At 36.3% G+C, this 15,919-nt stretch overlaps 2 protein-coding genes across 3 annotated transcripts in view; both read right to left on the bottom strand.

Annotated features, from left to right (window-relative positions):
* LOC119655562 (arginase-1) overlaps positions 1–14,438 on the bottom strand; it is a 68,286-nt gene extending 53,848 nt beyond the window's left edge. The window contains exons 1-3 of the mRNA XM_038061493.1: positions 14,168–14,438; positions 7,526–7,711; positions 7,281–7,467 (exon numbers count right to left, since the gene is read on the bottom strand). Of these exons, the coding sequence (XP_037917421.1) occupies positions 7,281–7,467; positions 7,526–7,711; positions 14,168–14,354 (560 nt within the window). The 5' untranslated portion in view covers positions 14,355–14,438. The remainder of the gene's footprint in view (positions 1–7,280; positions 7,468–7,525; positions 7,712–14,167) is intronic.
* A 324-nt stretch (positions 14,439–14,762) lies between these two features.
* Positions 14,763–15,919, bottom strand: part of LOC119655560 (carboxypeptidase D) — a 150,469-nt gene continuing 149,312 nt past the window's right edge. For both annotated transcript variants that reach the window (XM_038061484.1, XM_038061483.1), the window contains exons 14-15: positions 15,436–15,897; positions 14,763–15,369 (exon numbers count right to left, since the gene is read on the bottom strand). In XM_038061484.1, the coding sequence (XP_037917412.1) occupies positions 15,251–15,369; positions 15,436–15,897 (581 nt within the window). In that variant the 3' untranslated portion in view covers positions 14,763–15,250. The remainder of the gene's footprint in view (positions 15,370–15,435; positions 15,898–15,919) is intronic.

Below are 15,919 nucleotides of genomic sequence, written 5' to 3'. Positions count from 1 at the left end.
CAATTGACAAATCATCATCATCAAGGGCGCAGCAACTGGTATCCGGTCTAAGCCTGGCTTAAAAAGGAACTCCGGACATCCCGGTTTTGCATCGAGGTCCACCAATTCGATATCCCTAAAAGCTGTCTGGCATCCTGACCTACGCCACGCTCCATCTCAGGCAGGGTCTGCCTCGTCTTCTTTTTTTTTTGACAAGTTTAGGGCACAAATCTCTTTTGCGGGATGTGTTTCCTGTTTTATAAAAAAATGTGTCGCTTAATAGAAGGAGGAAGGTGTGGTTTCCCGAATTTATTAAAAAATGTGCCACTTAACAGGAGGGAGGTGTGGTTTCAACAGGGCAGAGCACCTGCACATAATTTTAGGGAGGTTACATCCATTCTTAGCGAAGAGTATAAAAAATGACAGATAGGCAGTTATAGGCCAATGCGATATGTTTTGTTTATAATTGCACCTGGTATTCAGCGTATCCGGTTCCTATATATTACAAGTCGGAAACTTCAGGAACACCAAAGGAATTGCCACATACGAAGAATGGACAAATAAAGAGTATGCATAGAGGTACTCAAAGGAAAAGCAATGTTGTAAGGCCTATCGGGGAGCTCGAAAAGCAATCGGAGGTTTAGTCGAAGCTTAAAGTCTATCATTACTCTAAAAAATATAGAGAAAAACAATAGATATATATATGTATGCACATATGGCTGCTATATTCAAAAAAGATCTTCAGTCAATTCAATCTTTCAGAAAAAGAATTTCTTATGATGAAAAAGAAGATTTTGTAGGAGCTATTCATAATTAATGTCTCCTAGAAAGCCATGTAATTTACGTTTGAATAAAGTGAAAATTATTAAAATTTACCAGCTTTTTATATCATTTGCTTGAAATAAATTTTTATGTTCTTCTATTTTACGGCCATATACGCAATTACACATCCGTTTGGTACTAGTTCGGATAACCTTCGGTTTGGTGCATGTGGTCTGGCCAGATAATATGTATTTACATCCAAATGTTTAGAAATATTGTTTTCAGAGGCATATAGAAATGCTGTCCGATCCAGATTTTTCCAAATCCATTTCAGAATTTTCCATTTTAAATTCAGACTTTTCCATTTTCAATTCAGAATTTTTTCAATATCTTACTATCAATTTTTATACCAACTTTTTGGCACTGGATGAGTATGGATTTGGGATTTTTGAAGGAAAATCTGAGCTGCCCAACAATTTTCTATCATTATTTCTGGTCTAGTCCAGGAAAAAATGTAATTCCGTCAATTTCGTATTTTTTCAAAACCTTTAGTGTACTTATGACTGAAATTAATTCGTTTCCTGTAGAAACTCATTAATGTACATTCAGGGGGGTTCCCAACTATTAAGAAGTTTAAATTGAATTGTGGCGTTGGTATTACTTTCAGATATTTAGCCATCCAAGAGGATGTCATTGATCCATTATACGGTCTGACCAGTTTATTAAAACAAATAATGATAGATGTGAAGCCCAGATTCGAGGCCCTCATCCAATTGGATTGTTGCGCCAACGATTATTATTATTATCAAAAACTATTTTGTAACCGTTTGGTAGCGTTAAGAATTTCGATCTAAGCGAATTAATAAAGAGGTTGGTGTTGCACAAGTTGAATGAAAACTAGAAAATCTTCTATGTAATAAATCGGCAGTATGTATTGTTTTTGAGTTTCCAAGGAAAATACATGATATCCAGCTTCCAGGCCTTCTAAAATTATTATAGGGCCAGGAGAGCAGAAGTCTTGCGGCACAGCTGTGCTAATTATGTGGTCTAACGATTCTAAGAAATACTTACTAAAAATGCTCGATTGACTAAAAACGAAGAGATAATTTTTACAATATAAATCAGGAAAAAAAAGTTAATATTATAAACTTTCGTGCCGGAAGGTGTCTAAAACCTTTTCAATATCAAGAGATATCAAATCAGTTCATCTTTTATCCGAAAACGAGCTTAAAATGTCTTTTATACTATATGTACTTTTATTTGGTAGAATGCTTTCGGTAGAACCCAATTGGAAATTTCGGATTATATTTTGTCTCAAAGCTAATTCTTCGAATCGAAATAAAATGTTTTTTATTGGAATATTTTACTTAGTGCTGGCAGTAAGCTAATTGGTGAATAAGTGGATGGAAGTTATGAGTTTTTATTATTAGAGGAATTATTATCGCTTTTTTCCCATATGAGGGGCAATAGCTTAATTGAAGACAGGCATTAAATATCAGATTGACTAATCCTACAACTTTGGGCAATTTTTTTAAAAATAAAATTGGACAATAGACTCCCCGCCTCAATTTCACTACTGAGGGAAATTATTTCTATAGTGCAATCTAACAAAACTATCACTATCGTTTTTGAAAAAGTAAACAAATACTCACTGTACAAGACAATGATCTTGCCAGTCTTCATGTATTCCTCGGAAACTTGGGTTCTTAGCAAGAAAAATTGCGAACTCTTGGCCGCGTTCGAAAGAAGAATCCTCTGAAGAATTTTTGGCACCCTCCATGAGGATGGACGATTCCGTAGCCTACATAACGACGAAATCTATCAGCGATACCATGACCGTCAAGTTGTGGATAAAATCCGGCTCAATAGGTTACGGTGGGCGGGTCACTTAATCCGTATGGATGAGGATGATCCAGCCCGGAAAGTCTATAAGGGCAATATCTATGGTAGAAAAAGAAGACGAGGCAGACCCTGTCTGAGATGGAGCGATGGTGTAGATCAGGACGCCAGACAGCTTTTAGGGATATCGAATTGGTGGACCTCAGCGCAAAACCGGGATGTCTGGAGTTCCTTATTAAGGCACCCCCAGACCGGATACCGGTTGTTGCGCCGTTGATGATGATGATGAAACAAATTTCAATTTCATTATAGTCAATGAGTTTTTTTTTTATTACCCGAATCCGTATTTCGGCAGCCACTTGCTGCCTTCTTCGGCGGAATGAACTCAAAAATGGTCTTAGCTTAAATATATAATAAATTTGTTAATCTAATTGTCTTAATTACTATTTGTTAATTTCGCAGCTCATGAGGACTGATTTTGATAGACATTGCGGTCGGAACTTATTTCACTCTGGTGGTCAGATAGAAATAAAGAGACCATTTGATTCATATAATCGACCCTCGATTTGCTTGAATCGTAAAAGAAAATTACTTTAGGTATCATTGCTTTACTTCCAATATTTTTCGAATGGTGCAAGGTAGAAAGTAGAATTAGGACCTTGTACTTTTTCCAATCTAATTATGATCATATATTCGTAAAAGGATTCAAGGAGCATGGCGATTGGGAAAAGCGCGATAAAATATATCATACTTTATACATTTCCAGATCACATGTACCAAACCGAGGTATATAAAAAAAAACGTTTTTATAATTACCCTTTTTGACAGATATCCTAATTTTCTATAGATCGAGAGCGGGTAAAATTTGAGGAAGAGTCGAGGAGTCTCTCCAGCTCAATCCGAAGTATATCGAAAGTTGCAAAATGCCTGGCTGGACCCACGCGATAAACGGAGAATCAACCTGTAATCTATTTTCTATTAGTGGGGGGCGTCATCTGTATGTTGATTTTTTATAAAATACAAGATAACTATAGCCTGATGATCACAATTCGGAGAAAATTAACGAAAAACAGAGCGCGCAATTATAAAGGAAGCCCAACTTTCGTAGGCCAAATTGAAATCCGAACACAGCGGATATTAAAAAAAAATCTGCATGCCGCCGTAGAGAAATTGGATATTCGTCAAACATTAAAAATGCACCAAGCTAATGACTCAAAATATAAAGCGTGGAAAACATTCACGTGGTAATCGTTCAATTGTCCGAAGATACTCGAAATCCATCCACAATCCCCGAATTGCAATATTACCTAAAACTTGTGGGATTATATCAACGATAGACCGGGTGAAAGTCCCATTTGTAGTAAGAAACACTTAATGAAAGTTTTCTCGAAAAATGGAATAATATCCCAGCCAAATATGTCCAGCATTTAGTCGTATCCATGCTACGAAGATTCAAGGCTGTATATGACGCTGGAGGTTTACGACTCGTACGATATATGAACTAATAATTTTTTTAAATTTTTGATGTCGTTATTACGATTTTTTAGCTCTGTCGGGATTTCGATTTTGTCTACGAAAATACAGTTTCTTTTGCAATTCGCTTTCAGTAAGGGGTTCTTTTTTTCTTTTTTGGTCATTTTCTTCGCATTGTATTCGACAGGCTACATGCTACGTTCTTGTAAAAAATGCATACAACTCCTTTTACTCCTTTTCTGAACACCTATGTATTTTTTACGTGGTGTGGTCCCAAATCCAATTCTGCTCATTGTATAAATTTAGTTTACAAAATGAGGATTCAATTTTTTTAGATTTATTGAAAAGTGGCAAATGCATTGTCGTCATAGAAAAGCTCCTTAAGTAAACATAACAGTATGTACATATACCAAAAACAAACTCATTTTCGTATCTAAAGCAGTGAGCGTTTCCACGATCGACTGAAAAAAAAATTGATTCAAATGGACATGAATCCAAAATAGACTAAAACCAATGAGTATACAACGAAGTTAGAACAGCAAGTATTTCATCATAAAGCTATGGAAATCATTTACCACGAAATAGTAATAAACAGAAGATATGAATAAGGCATCCAAAAATGTTTCGAACATTAAATATATAACTATAGAACAATATATACATGTGCTTCAGTGTGAAAGGTTTCGCGTACTTGTTATTTGAGGGACTTTCTGACTGTGCGACTGTTCTATTTGTAATTAACTAAAAATTCAATTGTGCATTAGTTTCCAAGACCCTTTTCCACGATGAGTTCGTTCAGGAAAGTAGTGTACCTAAGATATTATCCGGCTTACGATAAAAGTTGATCATTATTTAACGTCCAATATGGTTAAATATCTGCGCCGATTCCTTGGAATCTTTGGATGGTACCAACGATTTGTGCACAACTAGCTTCGTTGACTATCCCACTGACACGTATGCTGTTAAAAAAAGAGGGTCAGTTGCTAGTCTAAGGAGACGGTCTTCACTTCAATGCCTTAAAAACTAGTCTCCTCCGGTACCGAAGAAGGTACCGGTTCTGCATAGGTCTGATTTTGTCAAATCAGTGGAAGCTAGTCAATATGGCATTGAAGCGATGCTTATCCAGAAGACCGAAAAGAGGGATGAATTTACCATAGTGTATATGCTAAAAAAGCTCGCGCAGGGCTAGTAAAGCTACACAGTTATTGAGCAAGTGTGTTTCGCAGCAGTACAAGTAATGCGCGAATTCCAAGGGGCATTGGAGATACAAAATTCTGATTTCCACGCTTCTCTCAGTTGGGCAATGAAACAGTAAACACTTCATGGTAGATTGGTCAGATAGACATTGAAACTGCACAAAACTCTTATTTCAGACCTCGTGTAGGTAAGTTTGAAGTTTTTTTGCTAAATATGGGTATACGCTCTTATATTCGCCAGAAACAAATGCTTCGAGTAACCCTTCTTTATTCGTTGCAATACGCACTTATATCACTCCCGATCAGAAAGATTGATATTCTGAGTTTCCATCGATCTCATGTGCTTTGCGTCCTTGAGAACATATTACCGTGGCAAAATATGATGAAACATATAAGTTTTTATATCCTCTTCCAGTGATTGTGATGCAACTGAATGTTCTGGCCGATGTTAATTTAGACTTGCGCTCTGCATAACACCTCGCTATTCTTAGAAGAACTAGCTTCTGAGAGAGAGGCCCAGAAGATACAGGAGAGATTATAACCTGAGGTTTTGATCTCGTAAGTTCGAGACCAGCAATGTCGTTTTTTGGCGTCTTTTCAGACAAAGCAATGTATCGAGCTGGTGCAACACCAAACTCGATCAGAAGTTTGTAATAGTCTGGGTCATCAGAAGAGTTGATACACCTTAGTATAAATTTGGCGACATAACGAGCTCTCTTCTCTGTGTATTCCACGCTGAGGATATTCGGCAATAATTTTCAGTTCCTCTCAGATACACACATTTCACTTTCCAAATTGGTCTCACGGAGAAAATGTCGCTCGAATGCATTCCAAGAGTCCGTTTTGAAAGGAAATTGCCGATATCGGAATATCATTGCAGATTCATACAATGAACACTATATCATTAAATATGTGAAAATATAGATTACGTTTACGTAATTAGATAGGAATATCTCCATTTGGGGAAGAGACGCATCTTAAATCGGAAATCCTAATATTCCCTGCTTTGAAGATTCGAGTCGAAGATTTTTTTTTCGGGATGAAAGCTGGCCGTTGCTTCCGTCGCGCATTTTCATAACTCGACCATTTTTCAAAGAAATATAGAACACTTGCGGTTTCTTCCAGAGCAGAGGTAACTCATCAGAAGCTGCATCAATCAGGATATGATCCGTCGTCCCTTGATTACGGCACACGGGTTTGAGTTTTCAACTTCCACACGAGATCGAGGAATTATATCTATTTTATTTTATTTCAACTTTATTTCCGATTTGTAATAACATTACGCATTCTTCCTATATGTATAGATTTCATATGCATCTGGTACGAGCCTAAAACACATCTAGAATAAGGCATGTGCATTTTGGATATGATATATAACGACATATAGTCCCGTGGCAGAGGAATATTTTTCACCCTCGCTCGCCAATAAGATTAAAAATGGCACTTAGGTTTTCTATTACTACTAAAGCAATTGCTCTGAAGAAAATGAGTATGACGCCACAGAATTCATTACTAGTTTCGATCCCCATTTCTCAAGGAACTTTCCGTCTATATAGCTAAATTAAACTCACACCAAACAAATGCAAAACAAATGTATCCCAATTGCCCAGCAAGCCCAATAAGATTTGCAATGTGGCTTTAGCACTCAAGAACATTACCACTCCAGTTTCACAATAGCATAAATAAGTAGTAAAATTGCAAATGGCACGATCTCAACGCAAAAAAGTTTAAATCTTCTATGGTGTTAGATTTCAAAGATCAATCTTAAAAGGTGAGCCAAGGCTACTTTAAAATTATATTCATTTAATAAGTTGTCTTTGGCGGTGGTATTAAAGGGAATATGGAGCAGACAAACTAAAGGCAATTTTGTTAAAATCCAATCCTTTTTGGAGCTCTCCATAATATAAATTTAAAATGAATGCAAATATTCCACCAACCGAAAATTAAATTCTTCCGCCTACTTTATACTGATTCTTTTATAGTAATCCCTCTCTCAATTAATCAACAATAATTCCTATAATTATCACTCACCTTCTGTTTGTCCAATTGAGATTGGGAAATTTCGAAGTTAAATTTCTCATTTCCTCCATCAAAAATGAAACTGGCATACCATGCATATGACCCGTTGGTGATGTAACGTTTAAGTTAATATCAGCATGTGCATCAATCCAAACTAGTATGAAATCAGGATCATGCTCTAAATGACCTAATACAGAACCTGCAAATGTACACGGTTTCTTTATATTTTCCAACATAAAATCGAACTAAACACTTACCTATAGCCATAGAATGATCACCACCCAATGTCAAAACTTGATCGTTTTCCTTGAAGGCTTGTTTCATTTTCTCAAAAAGTACTTTATTGCAGCCAATTACCTTTTCGTAATTTTCCATGTTTTTGTAGCCTGGTGAAGCCTCAGGAGTGTAGCGAATATCGCCATAGTCTTTGATTTTAATATTGCCTGTAAAATGTCAAAAAAAAACATGAAATTATTTGAATATTATATTGGGATTGAACTGAACGAATCTGAGTTATTTCCTTATGAAAAGCCAAAGGTTTATCTATGGGCGGATTATTTAATTAAGAAAAAGATGTCACCACAAAAATGGCACTGCAAATTAATATTCCTTGATCATAAGCATTTTGTTAATTCAAAAGCGTAAAGTCCTCGAAGTTGGGATGTATCCTGAAATAATTTTTTTAAACAATCTTTCCGTAATGAAGAAAAACGATAAATTTTATTTTTTAAATGTTTTTTAAAAAACTCACTATTCGGCATTTAAAAAATAAAATTTATCTTTTTTTCATAAGCCGAAAAAACGATACACACAACCGAAGAAAGATCTTTCCGTGCTTTTAAGGAAATAACATTTCGTGATTTTGGTCCGAGTGTACACAAGCAATAATGACATAAATTCTATTATCATTGAGGAGCTTAACTCTAGGGAAAGCTTCCAATCCAGAAATTATTTACAATCGGTTAAAGGGTAATCATCAAGATAAGAAACGGGTGTTGGAGGGAGAGATTCTTAGTGAATAGCATTTCCTCACATTAAGTGGCAACTTGTTACGAACGCACCACCGAATATGTGAAGATTTGACTGAAGACTGCACTAATCATTTGGCGAATCGACAACAGAAAATAATTTAACTAACAGCGAAATAAGGAAGGAATCATTCAAGAAAAATGAAAATGAAAATGAACCGATAATGAACCCTTGGTGTACTCCCCATGAGTGGAAAAATGGAGGCGAGATGCAACCATCGAAGAAGACACGATTTACTCTATCATCTAAGTAAGATCTTCATCAGGAGAGAATACTTGCTGGAAATACATACGATCGGAGTTTGGTGAGAAGCAAAGAGTGATCAATAGAATCTAAAGTTTTGGAGAAGTCATTATAGATTGTATGGACATAGTTTCTTGTATTTAAAAACTTAGCAATAAAGTTGGTGAATTCCTACAAATAGGTCACTGTCGAGCGACCGTGTTGAAACCCATGCTGCTTTTTCACAATGAGGTGACCGAAAAGAGATGAAAGGCAGTCTTTAACGTATCTTTCAAAAATTTTGGAGAACCAGGAAAGGATGAATATAGGCCGGTAGTTTCCGGCCCTGATATTGCCGCCTTTTTATGTAAGGGGATAACACAAGTTTCCTTCCAAATACCTTCAGACAAGCTCTTGTTATAAATGATAGCATGGGGAAGGGAGATGTTCTGTTTACATTTTTTTAGGAACACTTCCGGAATACCATCAGGATCGCAATCGCCACTAACGTCGACGTTTCCCAGAAGGAATGCGGCATGTAAATATCTCGATTTGTTGCTTATCACTTTTTCAATCTTCTACATATTATCAAATCGAAATACATACGTCAAAGAGATGATTTGCTGCCCAAATGGAAAATTCTACGAAAAGCTTAAGAGCCTTGAATAAAGTCCATTAAATGTACAATCTGCTTTGATATTATATTACTTCTGATACAGAAATTTAGCGAACAATTAATCTAAACCTCAAAAACTTCGGATACTTGAATGACACTTGTGCCAGATTACCTTAACCAAGTGAGTGAAGTGAATAAAACTTAACTTGTTTTAAAATAAGTTGAATGCACTAGACCATTTCTTTATGGAAAACAAGAAATCAAATGTACTACTGCCTAACGAGAAAGACGCAAAGATGAGGAAAGTTGAAGTAAAAAATTGCGAACTTGCCTTTTGACTATCTAGTATACAGGTAGTTCAAGGAATATCCACACGAATATCTAAAAAAAATTATGTCCATTGTTGGGAAGTTGTGATAGAAGCGCTTTGATCGTATGGTCAAATTGACCACAACGCTGCTAGCTGGACTGGACTAAGATATTTGCTAATCTTATAAGTATATTAAGGGGTTATATACAGTTGTGATGGCATATTCTACATTATCTCAAGAATATTCTCACCCAATTTCGTAACGATCGGAGAATTAGCTTCGAAGTTTTAGCTATTTATATAATGCTTTGCTCCAGCGTAGTTGTGCATACACTTATGAACCTCCATAGCCATTGTTTTTGTAAAGTGCCTTTGCGGTGGACACGATTTATAAAAAACTACTAGTACGATCAACGCCAAATATAAAAGCTAGTCGCTGGACAATTTTCAATTCTTTCAAAAAAATATTTTTTTTAAGTAAAAAAACCGAAATTTGGAAGATTTGCAATAGTTTGGAAAAAGTTTTAAGGGTGAAATTTATCTATGACATTAAAAATCATAATAAGTTCAACCCCTCAACCCTTTTTCAAAGTGGAGTTGGAGCCAGAACCAATTCTCCGCAGAAGAATAGTTGTTGAGGAACCGTATAAGCGGTAAGACCCTCTCCAATGTCTAAATTGCCAGGAGTTCCTGTATACAAAGCTATTGCACACTGCTTATTGTGTTCGATATATGGGGTAATCTCCACTCCAACTGAGCAGTGAATAAGAAACTCTTTTATTAAGAAATGTACAACAGCTTTAGTAACCACCAGCAAACTATAGGGTTCAGCTATATATATGCTGGAATTAAGTAAATTAAAATTAAATAAAATTAGTGCACCGCTTCCCTAACTATTCCAACTAAGTTCTGCTCATTTGACCGTGTGGGTACTCAGATGTCATCCAGGAAACTTTGAATCCATTATAATGCAACTTATTCAGATCATAGATCATTTGTAATGCCTATAACGTCCACGCTTTCTGCGGACCACTTCAAAATCTTTTTGAACACATACTTACTTACTAGATTGAGTGCACCCAAGAGGAACAATCTGTTAGCAGTGGGAGCAAAATATAGTGAGGTCAACATCATCTGAAGTAACTGCCCAACAGTTCTTTACTCAAACCATTAACCAGTATTGTTATGCGCGCTCACATCCCCGTGCTTGCCGAACTGACGTCAATGAAACTAACTGGCTTAAAAATAGACAATGAAACTCAAGCGTCGAACTTGATACCGCGATAAATTCTTTCACTAACGTTTTTTAATTACCTGTACAATACACACCTGATTGGTGACAATAGTATAGGTCACCATTGCTAAAAAACAGTGGAATGCAGTTGGGGTCGAATTCCATAAAACAACAAAGCAAAAAAAAGGAGAGAATTCTACATCTTTTCTAGAAAATCTGGCTGCCATTCTCATTTGAAAGTAATTCCTATGAGTGCAATATGGCACTTGAACACACCAACCAACTGTGAATTACCAATCCAATTACCAAATGGTAACAGGGCTAAGGAGTGACCCGAAAAAAAAATTGTTGGTGGTTACCGATTGTGATCAATACTTAAAGAGGGTATTTCTTCTCAGCGACCAGTTAATTAATAATCATCTTTCAAGCTTTCAAGACGTTGCAAGTGCTAATTATTAATCTGCCTTGCATTGGTCCCGTCGCTTCTATTCATAAAAATTGAATTTAAGCCGGAGGTATGTGCACTCTTACTGGTAATTCATTGTATTATCTTCATAACATAAAATATGCACGCAAGTCCATTGTCTGGCATTTATGCAATTAGTGTATGCATCTTCCTATATTTTATGTTATGAAATTCAGCAATAAGTACTACATCCACCGCCGCACTCAAAGCTATCTTAAATCTACCCGAAACCGACACACTCGCTTGCCAAAGGTCTGGATCTACAATGGTGGGGCTAGAACGAGTTTCTGGTATCCGGCCATCAACTGTCAAGTCTACTCTAAAGGCTGCAAGGATTCACGGAGCCGTGTGGAGAAACTTGAACTCTTGCCGGCAGGCGAAAATCCTTGTGAAGGAACTCGTGTTGCCACTTAAGAAGTTGGTCATGAAAACCTTAGTGGGTTTTTTTAGGGATTGGGGAGTCCTAAGTTCGCATTCCGCATCCCGGCCAAACTTTGGTCTGAACTGTAGGCGGATTTACGTTGATTATAATTCGTACCCTTGTCATGTTTTGCGAGTTATAAAAGGGAGAGAAAAGGGAGAACACTGCTACTTCGATTACCATATGGAAAAAATCAATTACACACAATTCAGGAGAGGCTTCCTAAAGTTGACATTGTGATCGTGGTGACTGATCTGAATGCCAAGATGGGCTCTGATGACACCTTGCTCGAACATATGCTGGAAAAGCTGGTCAGGGAAGCGGAGGATACCGTAGAACGAAATAACTTCAGAAGTGTATACCGCATCACGAAAGAACTTGCATGCCGTCGCAAATCTTTCGGTTATTCTGTAAAGGACTCTAACGGTAGACTCATCATCTACGATGACTAGCAGCTGAAGAAGTGGAAAGAACACTTCACCAAATGAATCATTATGAAGCAGCGCACAGAGTTTAGAACTTCGCTTCTCCTGCTATTCATCGTTTTCAAGAAAGCTTTCAACATCTTGACTAAAGTCAAATAGTTCAAATGACACTTCAGCCTTCATATATATTCTTTGTATACTATATTTAGCATTAAATGTATTTTTACGATTTTACATTGTGGTCAAATCAAGCAATCGAATCACAACCAAAACAAAATTTTCCGCTTAATTACTGACAGCTTACATTTTATTAGCAATAAGAAAACTTTATGATGATTTCGCAATCGATAACACCATTTATAAGCGAGATGTTCTACACGAATACATAGGCACTAACAGATAGTAAAACAGCTTAAGCTCATTATATATTTTTACTTGTTTAAGAGAAATGGTATATGATTTCGTTCAGTGCAGAAAAATTTCTTCAAACCTTGACTCATTTCTGCCCTATCGGAAGCGGCCCTCAATCCCTTGAACAAAAAAACTCCGGGTCACTTAAAACTAAAATCACAACAGTTTCTGAATGCGTTTGCGGTGGGAGTTTCTGCCGAAATGTCCCTATTCTGGACAAAACCGCAGTCCACTTCAATGCTTTTTGCATAAATTAAGGATCCTGCATCAAAAATAAGGAGACATTTTTCGCTCAATTGGTGCCGCTTCAGCATCAGATGAATGGGAACTGAGAGCTTTCTCAATCGAATAAATAAAAAACTCATAAAATAGTTGTTCGCAAGTACTTTAAAAATTTTTTGGATATCCATATCCACTTTAGAAGCAGAGCACACACTACTTTATGGAACCAGTTATTAGGTTGAATCAAAAGCGCGTTTGCGTTTCTTATCAATATTTTCATAGTGAATTCTACGAAAATAAAGCATAAATAAGTTTCAAATTGAAGGTTATTTTTATATTCATAATTTATAGTTTTTTTTCAGAGTGGGTTGATGTCCTTTCGATATATGCGCTGTCTCTAGAATAGAAAAACTCGCGAGACCCTACTTCGACTTGAGCCAAGTTATTGAGACTGCGACCTTGCAAAAAGTATGCGATTAAATGCAAAAAGTGATAGCCGGACGCACAAAGTCCGGATCATATGCTGAGTCTGGTAAAAGTTCAATCGCGGCAAGTTCTTTACTTTAACATTTTGCTTAGGTTGTTACTAGGAGCATCTTTGTGTGCGAACATTCAATCGATTTTAGCATAACAGAGATCTGCTTTTAATGATACGATTCCTTGGAATAAGCTCAAAAACCTTCAAAACTCTGCCAAATATATAATAAAACTTCCCAGAGAATTGCACTCATTTAGCAGCTAGCATTCAATCACTGATTTCCCTTACTTGACTTGCTAAAATAAACCAATTTCATATCGCAATTTTTCGGCATTTGTCTAAACAATTTTGACTTAATTTTCCGTTAAAACATCTGGCATTTCTCAGCAACTTCTGTTAACCTTTTCAAGGGCGTGGAGATATCGTACAACTGATATTTGTGTAATTGCAAGTGTGAGGGGCAATCGTAATCGCTTGTTGGCGGATTTGCTTGAATCACTTCATGGGTGGCTTCAATATTCATCATCATAAGATGATCTGAACGTGGTTAATCTCTGAGCTTTGAGTGCTCTTCATTCAAGTTTTTGAATGACTTTTGCCCTGCACGAATTGAAATGATGTTTTCTCCTTCGTATTATGCTTTCTTTGCCGTTTAATTTGCTTTAAACAGTGCATTTCAGTAGTGGCGTAGAAATACTCAAATTTCAAAATTTTCCACTAATCAATTAGACAAAAACCAAATGAAATAATTGTAACTCACAGTAAATATGAAAGAGCTTTTTAAAAGCTACAAAATGATATACAACATTTGGACATAAAACAACTTAAACGAATTTAAAAAAATCTAAAAGAATATGGGAAAGAAACATAAAGCCTTCCGAATCGTTCACATCACCTTCAAAATATAACTCCTCTTCGTTGACATTAACTCAGTTCATAATCAAATTATTCGAATATTCTAATATCTTCTGCATATGAACCATGCCACCTCTCTTAGAGATAAATGTAAGATAAAGTAAGAATTTTCCCTTCTAGATCCTGCTCTATATTATTGAAACAACTTACCGGATATCCCATTTAGGGCTTTCTGCAATCCGGCATTTCGTATCGCTTCCGGCGCCAACTCAGTACCGTTTTTAGCTTGTCCATCAGACAGCGGGACGCCAACAATTCCTATTCGACGTCCACTACCACTACTACTCACAATATTACGAGAAAGTTGTTGGAAACGAGGCAGAGCTTTCTTCAACATGATGATTCGTTTTCGTTTCAAAGTCACGTGTAACACAGTCAAATTTTTCTTGAAAACTGAAAATCAATCATGCAAAATAACAGAACATTTTAATTTCAGAATAGAATATCTAAAGTTGATAACCCTCCCCGCGAAGGGTCAAGTCAATTATCTCAAATGTTCGGAGATAGATTTTGCGAAATTTGACCCTATGAATTGTTTGAATGGTGAATGTCTTGGTCAGTGATAAGAATTGTCCGGCGCCGTTGTTTTCTAAGTGACGCATATTATCGCCAGTGATGGAATTTCTTAGATTCTAGTCAGTAAGAATTAACAGCCATCACAGTTATGACCCGTATCGATTTGTACATCATTTTAGAAGCGATTTGTACGTTAGCAGTACAATCACAATATTTCAAAGTTATTAGCTTTTTTTGTATTGTTTATTCAAAACATTGAAAAAATCTAAGACTATTAACAATTTAATATATTAAAATATAATTCTCTTTATACTTAACGAAATCTAGTTGTGATGCGTCACAATAAGGCAATTCTTTATTAATATCGTGCATGTAATTCTCTAAAAAAACATTGCCCAGTTTTCAAATTTTAGAAAGCACCTTACAAGAAACTATTATTAAAATTTACAAGAGCAATGATGTAAATGTGATGGAATGTGTTGACTTTAAGTTTTTTCTCATATTCATCACAATAAAAATATGATCACATTTTCTAAATAAGACGTAGTTTGGCTATCCTAATCGTGTCATTACTGTGGTTCTACTCATTTTATCTTAAGATTTTCAAGTGGTACATTACGTCGATCAAGTAAATAAATAATTTTTTTTTACGTTTGGATAAGTCAAGAAGCAAAATCACAATTGTTATAAGTGTTACATTCTCAATTGTGGTAGTAGTTAATCACAAAATTCTGCCCTTCTCTTGTCGAGCATCACAATTTCATCTTCACTATCGTCTTCTGTATCCACAATTGGTTCACGTTCATCATCGTAGTATGGTTGATTTTTAATGCCTTCTGCAAAGAAGATCAGAAAATAGTGTTTAGTGATCTTGAAATCTGTACAGCGTGACCCAAACTTACTTTTAACTGGAGCCCGGAACAGTTCATCCTCGTCTAATTCGTCCTCATCTGCGAAAAGTTTTCCTTGTTGCGGCAACATTGAGAAATTATAGTACGGTTTATCGCCACGTAGGCTTCTTGCTTGAACCAATTGTACACAAAAAGCGCAACCTACTACTAACATTACGAGTATAATTCCAGCTAATATAATGAATACTAATCTAGGCAGTCCAAGAACACTTTCATCCACTTCCAATCTGAATAGGACCCCTTTTACACTTTTGCCAAGTGCTGGAATGTTAACAGTTCGCGTTGCCGGTAAATGGCCTTTTGCTTCAGCTCTAACCGTCACATTGCCTGTGGGAATATTTGTAAAGGTATACTTTCCTAGATTATCAGTAACAGCAGTCTGAGGATGTTTGGGCTTTATAATGGAAATTATAGCATTGTGAATGGGATGATTTGCCCAATCGAGAACATAGCCTGGAATAAGTAAAAGAGAGAA

Source organism: Hermetia illucens, chromosome 4 (assembly GCF_905115235.1).
Source record: "Hermetia illucens chromosome 4, iHerIll2.2.curated.20191125, whole genome shotgun sequence".
Classification (NCBI taxonomy): domain Eukaryota; kingdom Metazoa; phylum Arthropoda; class Insecta; order Diptera; family Stratiomyidae; genus Hermetia; species Hermetia illucens.
Note: the sequence above shows the minus strand (reverse complement) of the source record. Positions and strands in the feature narration are given on the sequence as shown.